Here is an 18,171-nt window from a genome sequence, read left to right as displayed (position 1 = left end):
TCACCTCAGAAGCCCCCTAAACCATCACGGACGCCAAGCTTCGGGTAACTCTCACAGTGGAAGATAAGCCCGTCCCCTTCTTAATCAATATGGAGGCTACCCACTCCACATTACCTTCTTTTCAAGGGCCTGTTTCTCTTGCCTCCATAACTGTTGTGGGTATTGACAGCCAGGCTTCTAAACCTTTTAAAACTCCCCAACTCTGGTGCCAACTTAGACAATACTCTTTTAAGCACTCCTTTTTAGTTATCCCCACCTGCCCAGTTCCCTTATTAGGCTGAGACACTTTAACTAAATTATCTGCTTCCCTGACTATTCCTGGGCTACAGCCACACCTCATTTCCACCTTTTCCCCCAGTTCAAAGCCTCCTTCACATCCTCCTCTTGTATCCCCCCACCTTAACCCACAAGTATAGGATACCTCTACTCCCTCCTTGGCGACCGATCATGCACCCCTTACCATCTCATTAAAACCTAATCACCTTTACCCCACTCAATGCCAATATCCCATCCCACAGCACGCTTTAAAAGGATTAAAGCCTGTTATCACTCACCTGCTACAGCATGGGCTTCTAAAACCTATAACTCTCCTTACAATTCCCCCATTTTACCTGTCCAAAAACCGGACAAGTCTTACAGATTAGTTCAAGATCTGCGCCTTATCAACCAAATTGTTTTGCCTATCCATCCTGTGGTGCCCAATCTGTACACTCTTTTGTCCTCAATACCTTCCTCCACAACTCACTATTCTGTGCTTGATCTTAAAGATGCTTTTTTCACTATTCCCCTGCACCCCTCATCCCAGCCTCTCTTTGCTTTCACTTAGACTGACCCTGACACCCATTAGGCTCAGCAAATTACCTGGGCTGTGCTGCTGCAAGCCTTCACAGACAGCTCCCATTACTTCAGTCAAGCCCAAATTTCATCCTCATCTGTTACCTATCTCAGCATAATTCTCATAAAAACACACGTGCTCTCCCTGCTGATCCTGTCCGATTAATCTTCCAAATCTCAATCCCTTACAAAACAACAACTCCTTTCCTTCCTAGGCATGGTTAGTGTGGTCAGAATTCTTACACAAGAGCCAGGACCACACCCTGTAGCCTTTCTGTCCAAATAACTTGACCTTACTGTTTTAGCCTAGCCCTCATGTCTGCATGCAGCGGCTGCCGCTGCTTTAATACTTTTAGAGGCCCTCAAAATCACAAACTATGCTCAACTCACTCTCTACATTTCTCATAACTTCCAAAATCTATTTTTTTCCTCATACCTGACGCATATACTTTCTGCTCCCTGGCTCCTTCAGCTGTACTCACTCTTTGTTAAGTCCCACAATTACCACTGTTCCTGGCTCGGACTTCAATCTGGCCTCCCACATTATTCCTGATACCACACCTGACCCTCATGACGGCATCTCTCTGATCCACCTGACAATCACCCCATTTCCCCATATTTCCTTCTTTCGTGTTCCTCACCCTGATCACACTTGATTTATTCATGGCAGTTCCACCAGGCCTAATCGCCACACACCAGCAAAGGCAGGCTATGCTATAGTACAAGCCACTAGCCCGCCCCTTAGAACCTCTCATTTTCTTTCCATCGTGGAAATCTATCCCCGTGGAAATCTATCCTCAAGGAAATAACTTCTCAGTGTTCCATCTGCTATTCTACTACTCCTCAGGGATTATTCAGGCCCCCTCCCTCCCCTACACATCAAGCTCGAGGATTTGCCCCCACCCAGGACTGGCAAATTAGCTTTACTCAACATGCCCCAAGTCAGAAAACTAAAATACCTCTTAGTCTGGTACACACTTTCACTGGATAGGTAGAGGCCTTTCCTACAGGGTCGGAGAAGGCCACTGCAGTCATTTCTTCCCTTCTGTCAGATATAATTCCTCAGTTTAGCCTTCCTACCTCTATACAGTCTGATAACAGACCAGCCTTTATTAGTCAAATCAGCCAGGCAGTTTTTTAGGCTCTTAGTATTCAGTGAAACCTTTATATCCCTTACAGTCCTATAACTTCAGGAAAAGTAGAACGGACTAAAGGTCTTTTAAAAACACGCCTCACCAAGCTCAGCCACCAACTTAAAAAGGACTGGACAATACTTTTACCACTTTCGCTTCTCAGAATTCAGGCCTGCCCCCGGAATGCTACAAGGTACAGCCCATTTGAGCTCCTTTTTATTAGGCCCCAGTCTCATTCCAGACACCGGACCAACTTAGACTGTGCCCCCAAAAAAACTTGTCATCCTACTATCTTCTGTCTAGTCATACTCCTATTCACCGTTCTCAACTACTCATACATGCCCTGCTCTTGTTTACACTGCCGGTTTACACTGTTTCTCCAAGCCATCACAGCTGATATCTCCTCGTGCTATCCCCAAACTGCCACTCTTAGCTCTTGAAGTAAATAAATAATCTTTGCTGGCAGGACTATGCTGAATCTCCTTAGGCACTCTCTAATCAGATGTCCTAGGTCCTCCCAATTCTTAGACCTTTAATACCTGTTTTGCTCCTTCTCTTATTCCATTTAGTTTTTCAATTCATACAAAACCGTATCCAGGCCATCACCAATAATTCTACACGACAAATGTTTCTTCTAACAGTCCCACAATATCACCCCTTACCACAAAATCTTCCCTCAGCTTAATCTCTCCCACTCTAGGTTCCCACGCCGCCCCTAATCCTGCTCGAAGCAGCCCTGAGAAACATCGCCCATTGTCTCTCTCCATATCACCCCCCAAAAATTTTCGCCACCCCAACACTTCAACACTATTTTGTTTTATTTTTCTTATTAATATAAGAAGGCAGGAATGTCAGGCCTCTGAGCCCAAGCCAAGCCATCGCATCCCCTGTGACTTGCATGTATATGCCCAGATGGCCTGAAGTAACTGAAGAATCACAAAAGAAGTGAATATGCCCTGCCTTGCCTTAACTGATGACATTCCACCACAAAAGAAGTGTAAATGGCCGGTCCTTGCCTTAAGTGATGACATTACCTTGTGAAAGTCCTTTTCCTGGCTCATCCTGGCTCAAAAATCACCCCCACTGAGCACCTTGTGACCCACACGCCTGCCCACCAGAGAACAAACCCCCTTTGACTGTAATTTTCCTTGACCTACCCAAATCCTATAAAACGGCCCCACCCCTATCTCCCTTTGCTGACTCTCTTTTGGGACTCAGCCCGCCTGCACCCAGGTGAAATAAACAGCCATGTTGCTCACACAAAGCCTGTTTGGTGGTCTCTTCACACGGACGCGCATGAAATACATTATTATTAATGTTACTGTTATTGTTATTATTTTTGTTATGGAAATACCCCACCTATGGATACTGATTCCTGTTTCAGCCTGGATAGGTTACATTACACTGTAATATTAAACAATCCAAAAATATCAGTGGCTTGAAACAACAAAATATTTATTTATTTTTTATACCGCCTGTTCAATGATAAGGCAGCAGGAGAGCTCTGCTTATTGTAATTACCAAGGGACCAGACTTAAAGAGGCTTAGACCAATGTGGGTTTGCACAATCATTATTGCAGATGGAAGAGAATGTGGCAAATTGTGTATTCCTCTTAAAGTTACTTCATGAAAATAATGTTATCTCTTATCAAATCTTCCTAGCCAATACATGTCACATGGCCACATGTAACTTCAAAGAGATGGGAGTACAGTCTACCATGCGCCCAGAAGGAAAACCAAAAACATTTGGACAATAGCAATAATGATTTACCAGAATAAACTTGGACATATTTTAGATCAAACTTCATGGATAAAGGTAAAATACTACAGTTTTCTACAAAGAAAGAAGAGATTACTATTAAAAATGTGAATCTCAGTGTTATCAGACTTCTCAGGCACAATGCAAGTTGTTAGAAAGAGTGGAGTGACATCTATAAAGTGCTGAGGGAAAAGATTTTTAAACTAGAGTTCCCTAATCAGAAAAAGTATCAAGAAAGTATGAAGGCATAATAAAAGCCTTCTCAGGGATACAGGGACTCAGGAAATAGATAATCTGTGCAGTATCACGGAAAGAATTATTCTAAGACATATTCTGGGAAAAGGAGAATATAAAATCCAAGCAAAATATAAGAAATAGTGGAGAGCAAAAAATAAATACTATAGTTTACAATAAATAGTTTTTATAATAAGGCTATAAAATTTAACAAAATTTTTATGTAATGGTTTATAAAACAGAAATGAGATATTATTGAAATAATGATTTGAAATATTCAGTTGAGATCAATAAAACCCCAAAAATATGGGAAGAGTAGAAAATAAACAAAAACTTCCTAAGAGTCTTGTTTGAGGAATATGCTAAACTTGGATTAATATTCTTCGTTGATGGGAGATTATAGGTTTAAATATATATGTTAGAAGTTTTAAGTCAACAATTTGCTGAATGGAAACAAATAGAACTTTCAAAATAATAGATTATGATGGAGAGAAAAATACAATGCTCTATATCTAGCAAACATGAGGGAAGAATAAATTTGTCTTAGTTTGTTTGTGCTGCTATAACAAAATACTACAGACTAGGCAATTTATAAAGACTAGAAATGTATTTCTTACAGTTCTTGAGGCTGGGAAATCCAGGATCAAAAGTGTCAGCTGGTTATGTGTCTGGTGAGGGCCTTCTTACTGAATCCTGACATGGAGGAAGGTACAGAGGGCAAAGAAAAGGAAATGAATGCTGTGTCTTCACACAGCAGAAGAGCAGAAAAGCACAATAAGGACTCTCTCAAGTCCTTCAATAAGAGCCTAATCCCATCCATGAAAACTCTGCCCTCATGACTTAGTCACTTCTTAATGCCTATCACTTTGGTGATTAAGTTTCAACATGAAGTTTGGGGGACATATTCAGACCACAGCAAAAACAGAAGAATAAATTATAAAAATAATTATAAAAATAAAAATATAGAACCTAAGGTAAATATAAAAATTAAAACTAAGTGACAAAAATTACACCTAGGGAGTTCCACCTCTTGCATTGACAATATGAGGAGCTCCATGGATTCACTCCCCGGTGAAACTGGTAACAATTCTTTTTAAAGCAATTTAAAATATCTGGAAATGGCCTAAGGGCATATAGCAAATGAAGAAAAACATATTCAAGAAAATCTGACATTTGGTAACAACAGTGAGAGTCTGTGGCATTTGAACCGTGACCCACTCCCTTGTTCCTCCTTATCACAGTGTGAAGGAAACTAAATTCCAGATGGGTGTAGCCAAGAACATAGGGCACCCTCTCTTCCAGGTTCAAGTTCAAGAGTATGGTATCTTCCTGGGAGGGGCTGAACTTTGTTAAAAATGTACACTGAGGCACAATAAAATGTTAATGAGTTTATTTGAGCAAAAAATAGTTCATGAATTGGGTAGCTCTAAATCAGAAGCAGTTCAGGAGCTCCACTGAAGGATCACAATGGGGAGGCTTTTAAAGGATGGACACAGAAGGAAAGCTAAGAAAACATTTGATTAGTAGCCAATATACAGTTGTCTAACCTGGCTTATCCCATTGGAAAGTTCTTAATTATATAATTATAAGTTTGTTTGCTACTTCTGATTGGTTGATCTTAAGTTATGTTTCTCTTCACTATAGGCATTTACAAGAAATAGCAAGGCTTTTTGTCACTTATGAGGCCTAACTGCTTTTGTCTGTTCAGGAATTATTCAGGCCTGGTCTCCATTTTAACTTTCTTTTACAACATCAACATTTCTGATCCCATCCTAGGCTACCTATTGCAGAGCCTAAGTTCCAGGACACGCAATTGAGAAGTGGAGGTTCCCTCAGGGGACAGAAACAGCTGCGAGAAGGAGAGAGAGAGAGAGAGAGAGAGAGAAACTTCTTTTGCTTGGGAGAAAGTAAGGGAAGAGAACAAAAGTTTCTGCCTGGTAATCCAGAGAGTTCTTCCAGATCTTATCCAAGACGACCAAGTCAGTATGTCTAAGAGTATGCAGGAGCCACAGTATTACTAGGCTTGGGGTATCCCATAATGCAGATACAGCTGTGGTGACCAAAAAGTTAGATTATAACACCCAAGTTCCTTTCAAATACCTGGAAAGACTTCCAAATAAAGATGGATGCAAGTAAGCCCAAATTGTGAAGACTACATAGAAGAAAAGAGAGAAGAAACAAATAGACAAAATAAGATTGAACAAAGGCCTAAATGTAAAAGAGAAATTATAAAAATCTTAGAAGAAACAACAGAGAAAATCAATAAACCCAAATCTAGTTATCTGGATAGATCAACAAAATTAACAATCTTCTAGTGAGGCTAGTCGAGAAAAAAATAGAAGACGCAAATTACAAACATCAGAAATGAAAAAGTGATCATCTTTACCAAGGCCATGGACATTAACAGGATAATGAAAGAATATTATGACAACTCTAGGTCTATAAATTTGGTAAATTAGATAAAATTACCTTAAATGATACACACTACAAAACCTCACACAAAGATAAAAAGATAACCTGAATAAACATATCTGCAAAATAAATTGAGTCGATAATTAACATATTTCCCAAATAGAAATTACTAGGCCCAGATGGCTTCACTACTGAATTCTACCAAACGTTTAAATAATGCTTAATAGCAATCTACACTCTCTTCCAGAAAATAGAAGCAGATGGAACACTCCTAACTCATTCTGTGAGACCACTCCATAACACCAAAACCAGTTAAAGATATACAAAAAAGCAAAACTACAGACCAATATCTCTTATGAATGTAGATCCAAAAATCTTCCACCAAATATAAGCAAATCAAATCCAACAATGTATAAAAATAATTATACATCAGGACCAAGTGAGACTTATTGCAGGTATGCAAGGCTGGTCCAACATTCAGAAATCAATTAATGTAACTCATGATGTCAACAGGCTAAAGAAAAACTACCATATTATTATATCAATGTATGCAGAATATTTATTTGATAAAATCCAACGCACATTCATGATAAAAATAATCTCAGCAAATGTGGAATCGAAGGGGACATCCTCTACTTAATAAAGTGCATCTACAAAAGCCCTATAGGTAGTATTATACTTAAGGATTTTGAGAGACCAGGAAAAAAGCAAGTATGTCTCCTCTGACAACTTCTATTCAACATCATATTGGAAGTATTAGCTAGTACATTAAGACAAGAAATTGAAATAAAACATGCGCTTCAGGGGAAGAAAAAAAACTATGCCTCTCTGTCCACTGAAGAAATGTTTGTCTGTGTAGAAAATGTCATAGAATTGATAACAACAACAAACACAAGACAACTTTTAAACCAAAAAGTGATTATAACAAGGTCATAGGAAACGAGATTAATATAAAAAATAAATTGCTTTGTCAAATACTGTCAATAAACAATTAAAATTTTAAATTAAAAACATCATTTATAATAGTTCCCCCCAAACAAAATACCTATGTGTAAATCTTCAAAATACATATAGGCTCTGTATATGGAAACAACAAAGCACTGATAAAAGAAATCAAAGAAAAAATAAATGGAAAGTTATTCTGCATTCATGGGTTGGAGACAGAAAATTGTTAGTATGTCAGTTTTTCCCAATATGTTCTGTACATACAATATGATTCCAATCAAATTCTCATCAAGGTATTTTCTAGATATCAGCAAACTACTCTATATTTTATATGGATAAGAGTATCTCAGCATAGGCAATACAGTATAGAAGAACAACAAAGCCAGAGGGCTCACATTACTTAATTTCAAGACTTACTGTAAAGTTATAGTAATCAAGACAATGTGGAATTGGTGAAAAAATAAAAACATAGATAAATAGAATAGTGTCCAGAAATAGAACCACACCCATAGAGTCAATTTATTTCTGACAAAGGTGCAAATGCAATTTCATGAAGAAAGTTAATTTTTAAAATAAAATATAAAATGAATCCAGACTAAACCTTAGACCTTTCACTAAAAACTAACCCAAAATAGCTTGTAGACCTAAGCGTAAAATGCAGAAACTATATAAAATCTCTGGGAGAAAGCAGGAGAAAATCTATATAACCTTGGATTTAGTGATGAGTTTTCAGATTCATGAAAGATAAATTGGTAAAGTTAAGTATTGTTTTAAAAATGTGTGCACTCTGTGAAAAACATTGTGAAGAGAATGAAAAGAAAATCCAGAGAGAAAATAGTTGCAAAACACCTACCAAATAAGGCACTTGTATGCAAAATACAAAAAACTTAAAACTCAACAATTGAAAACCAGAAAACTCATTTGACTGGGCAAAGGTTCGAAGCAGACGCATCACCAAAGAAGATATATAGGTAAAAAATGAGCATAGGAGAAGATACTGAATATTATTTATTATTATGTAGTTTCAAATTAACTAACAATAAATATTACTACACACCTACTGGAATGTATAAAATTTTAAAAATACAAGTCCAATTGCTAGAAAGAATGCAAAGCAGGAACTCTCATTCATTGCTGGTTGAAATGCAAAATAGTACAGCCACTTTTGAAGCCACTTTTAAAAACATTGAACATAGTCTCACCTTAGATCCAGCAAGCACGCTCCTGGGTTATTTTCCTAACTGATTTGAGAACATATGTTCACACAAATCCCCATACATAAATGTTTATAGATGCTTATTTGGTAATCACCCCAAAGTGGAATATGTCCTTTAATGGATGAATAGATAAACAAACTGTGACACAGCCTTACAATGACATATTACTCATAAATAAAAAAGAATGACCTACAAGACATGCAAAGACATCAAAAATATTAAACGCATATTGTCACATGAAAGTAGCCAGTTGGAAAAGGCTACAGAGTGTATGACTCCATTTATATGACATTTTGGAAAGGGAAAGAATTATAGAAACAATAAACATACGTAGAAAAGTGTAAAAAGGTTAAACACAGGAGATTTATTAGGGCAGTGAAACTATTTTTACGATACTGTAATGGTTCATACATGACAGTATGTGTCAAAAATCATAAAACTTTGTAGCACAAAGAGTGAATCTTAATGTATGAAAATTAAAGAAATAATTTAAGAGATCAAAAAATTCCAGGATGAAATGTAGAATATAGCAAAGCATTCTAACTGTATTAAAAATGTACGAAACAATCTCACTGAAGGGCATGATGGGAATTTGCTGCCTTAAGTAACTTGGAAATGAAGGTTGTAAAGCTAGGGTCAAAAGGAACTGTATGTAAGTGCTGTACTAGAGTTAGTAAAGTTGTTTCCCACAGGAGTACAGATTAATAATTCTGAAAACAGTATACATGTATATTGGAATTGAACAATTAACTGAATGGATTGACAGATAACAGGAGATGAGTTTCTCATTGTTCGAATGGGACGTCACAGGTAAGCAAGGGGAGGAGGCTAGAGTAATCTTTGTTGTAATGGATTAGAGTTGGAGACGTCAGCATAAAGTCATGCACAGTTTAATATAGTTACAGATGCTTACATATACAAATATTTATAGGTGTGTGTAGATACACATATATATTTCATTGCTCTGTGAACTGAGAAAGCCTATAAGTAACAACTCCCCCAGTAGCAACAAGCCCACCTAGCACTAAGATGTGAGTTTCTAAAACCATCATCTAGTAAAAACAGTTAGGGCTCCTTGGAGAAATGGCTGATTCTGAGACTGGGGCATGAAATACAGTTGCCCCTCTGTGGATTCCACATCCATGGATTTAAAACTCTGAAGATCAAAAATATGCAAAAAAAATGGATCTGTTCATAACATGTACAGACTTTTATTTTCTTGTCCTTATGCCCTAAACAATACAGAGTAACAACTTTTTTTACATTGCATTTACATCATATTAGGTATTATAAGTAATCAAGAGATGAAGTATATGAAAGGATGTGCACAGGTTGTATGCAAATGTTACACAATTTTGTATAAGAGATTGAGCATCCGCAAATTTTGGTGTTCATGGGAGGTCCTTCTAAAAAAAGTTTTGTGGGTACAAAGTAAATGTATATTTTATGGGGTACATGAGATGTTCTGATACCATGGAAGTTCCTGAAACCAATCCCCCAGGGATACTGAGGGAGAACTCCATATAAAATGAGCCTGGAGCATTTCGTAGTGTCAGAAAGTAAGGTCTGAAAAACTTCTTAAGGGACACCACAAGTGCTGCATTGAGCAAAATTCATACTATGGGAAACTAGACAAAATACAAGACCTGTTTATTGTTTTGTTTTGTCTTGTTTTAAGTTGCAAGGAAAAAAAGATTAATAGTCAGAGAAACTATAGATTAAAAAAGACTAAGCTATAGAACCAATAATTGCACTGATTAGATCATATTTAAACACTGATTCAAAGAAACTAATTTTTAAAAAATATGTCTGCCAGGTAAACATGGAAATTATCTGGGCATTTGATGATTACTCATTTAAATTGTTAGGAAATATAATTACATTGAATTTATGTTTCACAAAAGAGTTCTTATCTTTTATAAAAGCATATGAAATAATTAGAAACAAAATGATACGATGTCTGGGATATGCCTCAAATCATTACGGTAGCAAGAGATGGAAGTAGGTAAGAGTAAAATTAGAACCAGATTGGACAATGTATTGAAAATTGTTGATGCTAAGTGTCTGGTATATTGGCTCATTATACTATTCTCTTTACTGTTGTATATGTTGAGAATATCTGTAATAAAAACTTTTTATTGTAAATATCATGCCATTAAATTTGAAATCCTAAGTGAAATTGATCACTTACAGGTTTAATCAAACAATACAGACTGAAACTGTACAGTATTCAAAACTCAAGCCACTGCCAAATGTTCCAGGATAAGGCAGTTTGGGAGGCCAGTCATACCAAATGTTCATGGAGAAACAAATTACCATCTTATGTAAACTCTTCCAAAGCATACAAAAAGATGGGTAATTATTCAACTCATTTTGCCAGGCCAGCACTCTTTGATTCAAATACCAGATGCTTGAGCCAAGCTCTCTCACATAGCAGCAAATATTCTAAATAATTTAATAGCATATTCAACATAGCAGTATATTAACTGAACAAACAAGCGCTGTCCAAGGAATAAAAATTATGATTTAACATTAGAAAATGCTTTTAATTGTAATTCCCTGTAAACAAATTAGAGGAGAAAAAACACTTGATTATGTCAATGGCTACATTAAAAAGCATTTCAAAGAAGTTTAACACAAGATAATGGTTAAAAAAAAAGAAAAAAGTAAACTAACACTAGAATAGAACTTGCATTACTTAAAATCTATAGCAAATGCACTTCAATGTGAAATGTTATAAGAATTTCCATAAAAGCCAGGAACAAGACAAAAATGTATGCTACCTTCTCTATTGTTCAAAACTGCACTGAAACGCATAGCCAGAGCTATGGGTATCAAAATAAATAAGATGCATGAATTTTGAAAAGAGAGATGTTTGGAGACAATGTTATCTTTAAAGAATAGTCAAAGGAATAAGCATGTGGAATATTTAAATGAATAAAAGACTTCAGAAGAAAAATGTTTTATGGAAGCTCATTATAGCAAAATCAAGAAATTGGTCATAAAAAAACAGTAAATAGAACATACAATAGAAAATACCCATTAAAAACAGCAAAAAACTCCTAAAATTACCTTAAAGATAATCCTAACACAAATGAGCAGGATCTTACTGGAGTCAAGTGTAAAAGTTTGCTGATAGATTCAGGGGAAAGGAGTCCCAAATAAATAAAGCGTTATACCATATCCATTAATGGAGAACAGAATATTTTAAAGGCGTGAATTTTCCTTAAATTATTTACAGAATTAGTGCCTTACCTTTAGGCCAAAATGAGCACCAAGTTTATATTGCTGACTTACACTCCAGAATCAATCCTGGAGGGGAGAAGGGAAAAAACATTATCAACACAAATTCTGCACAGCAAAACATGATAGAACCCTAAGGAGACTGCAGAATGTTGAACTGGACCTTGTGTTTGGAGTCAGGGGAGTGGAGGACAACAGTGCATTTGAGGAGGTCCGCAGCCTGCATAGACAGCAAATAAGAGGATGAGTAGGAAGAAATATTTGAATTTCTGGCCCTGCTTTATTGCACAATCTGAGGCAGCACTTCACACCACGATGCCAGTAGCTCTGGAGTGATATCAGGACAGCAGGAAAGATGGGGTTGATTGAGGGAGTATGACCCTGGAGTCTATGCTGCTAACCACCTAAAACCACCATAGTGACGACTGGTCTCAGTTAATCCTCTGCTACAAGTTAATAATTCTTTATATTAAATTTTCTTGTTCAGAAAAAGAAAAATTATTATAATAGAATATAAAGAATGGACTAGAAATAGAATAAGCAGTGAACCACACAGCGTAAGGTAGGTATTCTTTCATGAAATGTTATGTATGTATACAATATACACCTGGCAGACATTTAAAATATATATTTTTACTAGGAATGAGGGTTAGAAAACCAGACATCACTGCATTGGACTATAAAATGTCAGCTAAACTCAAAACAGCAGGACCTCCCCACACCGCGATGCTCAGCCTCTTTCTTGTAGAAAATATACCCTTTAGGACAAAAAGTTTGCCAGGTATACTTGTGGCTTGGGAAGAGCCCCCTTGGGAAGGTGTGCGTCTTCTCCCATAGGTCATTACAATCACGGGCGTTGCAGCTCCCCAGGGACCATCTGGCCTGGGACCCGCACCCATGCTCTGCAAGGGATGCAGCTGGGCAAACGATCAGAGGTGACAGCAACCGAGCGTCTCTCACCCATCACTTCATCAAAGAGACAGGAGCCAGGAGGAAGATCCTCCTGAGTGAGGACCGAGGGTCCACCCACCCCACACAAAGGGGCCACAGAATCCAGCTGAGCCCCTCCTGTCAGCCCTGGAAGACCCTGGCAATGTTGTCACCCCGACCACAACCCTCCCCTCACTGCCACCTCGGAAGACTCCGAGTCGAGAGACCTGGTGTAAGGGGAGAAGACATCCTCAGACAAAACAGGGGTCCAGGCTTTTCCAGGCATCAAGGTCGAGACTAGGGATGACTGAAAGACCCCACCCCCACCCCCACCACGACCCACAGCCCCAAGATCCCCATCCCAGTCCTCACCCCCATGCCCCTCCCTACACTCATCTTCACCACCATCCCTGCCCCACCCCCACCCGGACTCCCACCCCCAATCCCACCCCAGCTCCGGCAGAATCCACTCCGCCCCTGCTGTCAACCCAGGGAAGCCCCGGGTGCCGGATGTGACGCCACTAAGTTACGCCTCGGGGATCAGAGAGAAGCGAGGTTCTCGTTCTGAGGGACAGGCTTGAGATCGGCTGAAGAGAGCGGGCCCAGGCTCTGTGAGGAGGCAAGGTGAGAGGCTGAGGGAGGACTGAGGACGCCCCCAACCCAGATAGAAAGCCCTAAATAATACGGCGCTGCCTCTGCTGCCAGCTCTGGACCATCTGAGGGCAGACTTCTCAGGCTGGGCTGTCACCCCCCCCACCCCCGCCCCCACTCTCTCCCGCCGCTTAAGCCGCAGGGGACTCTGGGAGTCAGAGCTTGGTGTGACCAGGGCCGGGCTGGTTCGGAGGGAGCCGCGCCTAGGTTCTGCCAGCATCAAGGTCGGGACGCTCAGGGAGGGCTCTGCCCCTGATGTCAGCCCTGGGAAGCCCCGATCATGGCGACCAGGAATGCAAATTCTGACGTCCGCATCCGGGGCTGACGTAGGGAAGGGGATATTGGTACCAAGAATGCGGCTTCAAGGGAGCAGAGGGAGGGCCCAGGCCCTCCTGGGAAATGAGGGAGGCATGAAGGGATCCCAGGACAGGGTGCCCACCCCACCTCTGTCTGAGACCGAGACGTCTCTTCACTCGGCCTCAGGATTCCAGGGGACGGTGACTCAGGTCTGCGGCGGGGCGGGGTAGAGGAGAGCAACCCTGCCAAGAGTCAAGGGGAGGAAGAAGAGAAAGGACTCAAGGGACCTTGGAGTCCAGATCAGTGGGGACCTCAGCCCTGGGCGGTTTCAGGCACGGTGGCCCATGTGATGTGTCTTTGCTGTGCCTTTGGGGTGTCAATGAGGAGAGGGCTATGGTCTGAGGAGTGGAGCCTCAGGTCAGCAGAGGGAGGAGTCCCAGAGCCCTGAGGGAGGACTCAGCAGATCCCCGCATCTCAGAAGTAGGAAATCTGTCCCTCTTATCAGCTCTGGAACCCCAGGCAAGACTGTGAGGAAGGGAAGTGGCCCCCACTTTCTCACCAGGGATCCCAGGGAGATGGTGGCCTTGGTGTGCAAGATCCATACGCGGTTCAGCAGGAGGGAAAGGGCTGGGCCCTGTCGGGAGTAAATCTGAATACCTGGAGGACACCCAAATAAAGGAAGTCCCCGTCTTGTCCCCCTTTACCCCCGACCCCACCAAATCTGCTCCTTCTGTCAGCTTTGGGAATCCCATGCAGGTGTGATCGTGTGGTGCCCCTCCCCCACTTCTGCCTGCCGGGTCTCAGGGAGGTGAGGACCTTGGTCTGAGGGTTGCTAAGAAGTTATCACAGGGTTCCACACTTGGTCAACAGAGGGAGGAGTCCCAGAATCTGCAGGACCCAAGGGGTGCCCCCATAGTGAGGACTGGAGGTACCTGCAGCCCAGAAAGAAGGGATGTCACAGAGTCTGGCTGTCCCCTCTTCTTAGCTCTGAGAGGACCTGATCAGGATTGGCACTAAGTGGCAAGCTCAATTTTACCAGAGGCAGGAAGATGAGGAACCCTCAGGGAAATGGAGTTTTGGTGTAAAGGGGAGATATCAGCCCTGGACACCCCACAGGGATGACAGGATGTGGCTCCTTCTTACTTTTGTTTTGGGATCTCGGAGGCGAGAACCTTTTTCTCAGAGGGTGACTCAAGTTAACACAGGGAGCCCCTCTTTTCTGCAGACACGGTGGGTCGCAGGAGCTGACAAGAGTCCAGGTAAGGAACCTGAGGGAAATTTGAGGCTACCCCCAGCCCATAACACAGACGGGGTCCCCACAGAAATCTGCCATGACCCTGCTGTCACTCTGGAGAACCTAGTCAGGGCTATACGCTGAGGCTCCCTGTCTTATACAAGGATCATTAGTCTCTGGGAGGGAGAAGTGTTGGTCTAAGGGAGCTGCACTCGGGTCAGCAGAGGGAGGGTCCCAGACCCTGCCAGGAGTCAAGGTGAGGACTGAGGGGACACCGTTCTCCAAACGCACAGGACTCAGCCCCACCCTGCCCCTTCTGTCAGCCACGGGAATTCACGGGGAACTGTGGGTAGATGGACTCCCCTCACTTCCTCTTTCCATGTCTCCTGGAGATAGGACCTTGGTTTAAGGAAGTAGCCTCAGGTCAACAAAGGAAGGGTCCCAGGTCGTATCAGGCATCAAGAAGAGGACGAAGCAGGCTCCTCACCCCAGTACACATGGACCCAGCTGAATATGGCCACCTCTTGCTGTCTTTTCTGGGAGGACCTCCACAGTTGTGGCCAGATGTGGGTCCCCTCATGTCTTCTATTTCGTATCAGGGATGTAAGCTTTTGATCTGAGAGTTTCTTAGACCAGCAAAGGAGCAGGGTCCAGGCTCTTCCAGGAGAAAGGTGAGAGCCCCATGTGAGCACAGAGGCTCCCCATCCCAGGGCAGCGGGGAGCTCACAGAGTCCAGCCCACCCTCCTGACAACACTGGGAGGCTGGCGCTGTGCTTGCAGCCTGAACCCTGAGGGCCCCTCAATTCCTCTTTCAGGAGCTCCAGGGACTGTGAGGTGAGGCCTTGGTCTAAGGCAGTGTTTTCAGGTCACAGAGCAGAGAGGGCCCAGACAGTGCCAGGAGTCAAGGTGAGGTGCATGCCCTGAATGTGTACCAAGGGCCCCACCTGCTCCAGGACAAAGTGGACCCCACTGCATCAGCTCCACCTACCCTGCTGTCAGTCCTGGAGCCTTGGCCTCTGCCGGCTGCATCCTGAAGAGCCATCTCTCACTTCCTTCTTCAGGTTATCAGGGGACGGGGAGACCAAGAGGTCAAGAGCTGTGGGACACCACAGAGCAGCACTGAAGGAGAAGACCTGTAAGTTGGCCTTTGTTAGAACCTCCAGGGTGTGGTTCTCAGCTGTGGCCACTTACACCCTCCCTCTCTCCCCAGGCCTGTGGGTCCCCATCGCCCAACTCCTGCCCACACTCCCACCTGCTACCCTGATCAGAGTCATCATGCCTCGAGCTCCGAAGCGTCAGCGCTGCATGCCTGAAGAAGATCTTCAATCCCAAAGTGAGACACAGGGCCTCGAGGGTGCACAGGCCCCCCTGGCTGTGGAGGAGTATGCTTCATCATCCACTTCCACCAGCTCCTCTTTTCCATCCTCTTTTCCCTCCTCCTCCTCTTCCTCCTCCTCCTCCTGCTATCCTCTAATACCAAGCACCCCAGAGGAGGTTTCTGCTGATGAAGAGACACCAAATCCTCCCCAGAATGCTCAGACAGCCTGCTCCTCCCCCTCGATCATTGCCTCCCTTCCATTAGATCAATCTGATGAGGGCTCCAGCGGCCAAAAGGAGGAGAGTCCAAGCACCCTACAGGCCCTGCCAGACAATGAGTCTTTACCCAGAAGCGAGATAGATGAAAAGGTGACTGATTTGGTGCAGTTCCTGCTCTTCAAGTATCAAACGAAGGAGCCAATCACAAAGGCAGAAATACTGGAGAGTGTCATAAAAAATTATGAAGACCACTTCCCTTTGTTGTTTAGTGAAGCCTCCGAGTGCATGCTTCTGGTCTTTGGCATCGATGTAAAGGAAGTGGACCCCACTGGCCACTCCTTTGTCCTTGTCACCTCCCTGGACCTCACCTATGATGGGATGCTGAGTGATGTCCAGAGCATGCCCAAGACTGGCATTCTCATACTTATCCTAAGCATAATCTTCATAGAGGACTACTGCATCCCTGAGGAGGTCATCTGGGAAGCATTGAATATGATGGGGCTGTATGATGGGATGGAGCACTTCATTTATGGGGAGCCCAGGAAGCTGCTCACCCAAGATTGGGTGCAGGAAAACTACCTGGAGTACCGGCAGGTGCCTGGCAGTGATCCTGCACGGTATGAGTTTCTGTGGGGTCCAAGGGCTCATGCTGAAATTAGGAAGATGAGTCTCCTGAAATTTTTGGCCAAGGTAAATGGGAGTGATCCAAGATCCTTCCCACTGTGGTATGAGGAGGCTTTGAAAGATGAGGAAGAGAGAGCCCAGGCCAGAATTGCCACCACAGATGATACTACTGCCATGGCCAGTGCAAGTTCTAGTGCTACAGGCAGCTTCTCCTACCCTGAATAAAGTAAGACAGATTCTTCACTGTGTTTTAAAAGGCAAGTCAAATGCCACATGGTTTCATTCATATGTGGAATCTAAAAAAAAAAAAAAAAAAAAAAAAAAATTAGTATCATGGAAGTAGAGAGTAGAGCAGTAGTTAGCAGAGATTGGGGAGAGGAAGGACAAGAGGGGCTTGGAAGCGGTTAGCCAACATGGAAAATTACAATTAAATAGGAGGAATAAGCTCTAGTGTTCTATTGCACAGTAGGATGACTATAGTTAACATTAAGATATTGTATATTACAAAACAGCTAGAAGGAAGGCTTTTCAATATTGTCACCAAAAAGAAATGATAAATGCATGAGGTGATGGATACACTACCTGATTTGATCATTATACTACATGTAATCAGAACATCAAATTGTACCTCATAAATATCTACAATTACATGTCAGTTTGGTTTTTTTTTGTTTTTTTAATTTACGAAAACAAATGAGAACGGAAATCAATGATGTACGTGGTGGAGGGCCAGGCTGAGGCTGAGGAAAATACAGTGCATAACATCTTTGTCTTACTGTTCTCTTTGGATAACTTGGGGACTTCTTTTCTTTTCTTCTTGGTATTTTATTTTCTTTTTTTTTTTCTTCTTCTTCTTTTTTTTTTTTTTTTTTTAACAAAGTCTCACTCTGTTGCTCTGGCAGGAGTGCAGTGGTGCAGTCTCGGCTCACTGCAACTTCCGCCTCCCGGGTTCAAGGGATTCTCCTGCCTCAGTCTCTTGAGTAGCTGGGATTACAGGTGTGTGCCACCATACCCGGCTAATTTTTGTATTTTTTAGTAGAGACGGGGTTTCACCATGTTGGCCAGGCTGGTCTCAAACTCCTGACCTCAGGTAATCTGCCCGCCTCAGCCTCCCAAAGTGCT

General features: G+C 42.1%; 1 protein-coding gene across 4 annotated transcripts; it reads left to right on the top strand.

Moving 5' to 3' along the window:
- The first annotated feature begins 13,275 nt into the window (after positions 1-13,275).
- On the top strand, positions 13,276-17,583 carry MAGEA10 (MAGE family member A10). Of its 4 annotated transcripts, none has more exons than XR_008654903.1 (3): positions 13,276-13,331; positions 15,705-15,795; positions 15,951-15,988. XR_008654903.1 is itself a non-coding variant. In XM_055269061.2 (2 exons), the coding sequence occupies exon 2, from the start codon at positions 16,165-16,167 to the stop codon at positions 17,272-17,274; it is 1,110 nt and encodes a 369-aa protein (XP_055125036.1). In that variant the 5' UTR covers positions 13,294-13,331; positions 16,100-16,164; the 3' UTR covers positions 17,275-17,583. The 4 variants fall into 4 exon arrangements, 2 of the variants coding, with proteins under 2 accessions (XP_055125036.1, XP_055125034.1); XR_010119589.1 differs by lacking the exon at positions 13,276-13,331 and adding an exon at positions 14,715-14,914 and having other exon boundaries at positions 15,951-15,961; XM_055269061.2 differs by lacking the exons at positions 15,705-15,795; positions 15,951-15,988 and adding an exon at positions 16,100-17,583 and having other exon boundaries at positions 13,294-13,331.
- The last annotated feature ends 588 nt before the right edge of the window (positions 17,584-18,171 follow it).

The sequence above is a fragment of the Symphalangus syndactylus genome, chromosome X, assembly GCF_028878055.3.
Source record: "Symphalangus syndactylus isolate Jambi chromosome X, NHGRI_mSymSyn1-v2.1_pri, whole genome shotgun sequence".
Lineage (NCBI taxonomy): Eukaryota > Metazoa > Chordata > Mammalia > Primates > Hylobatidae > Symphalangus > Symphalangus syndactylus.
The sequence above is the reverse complement of the archived record's forward strand: the minus strand, read 5'-3'. Positions and strand labels throughout refer to the sequence as shown.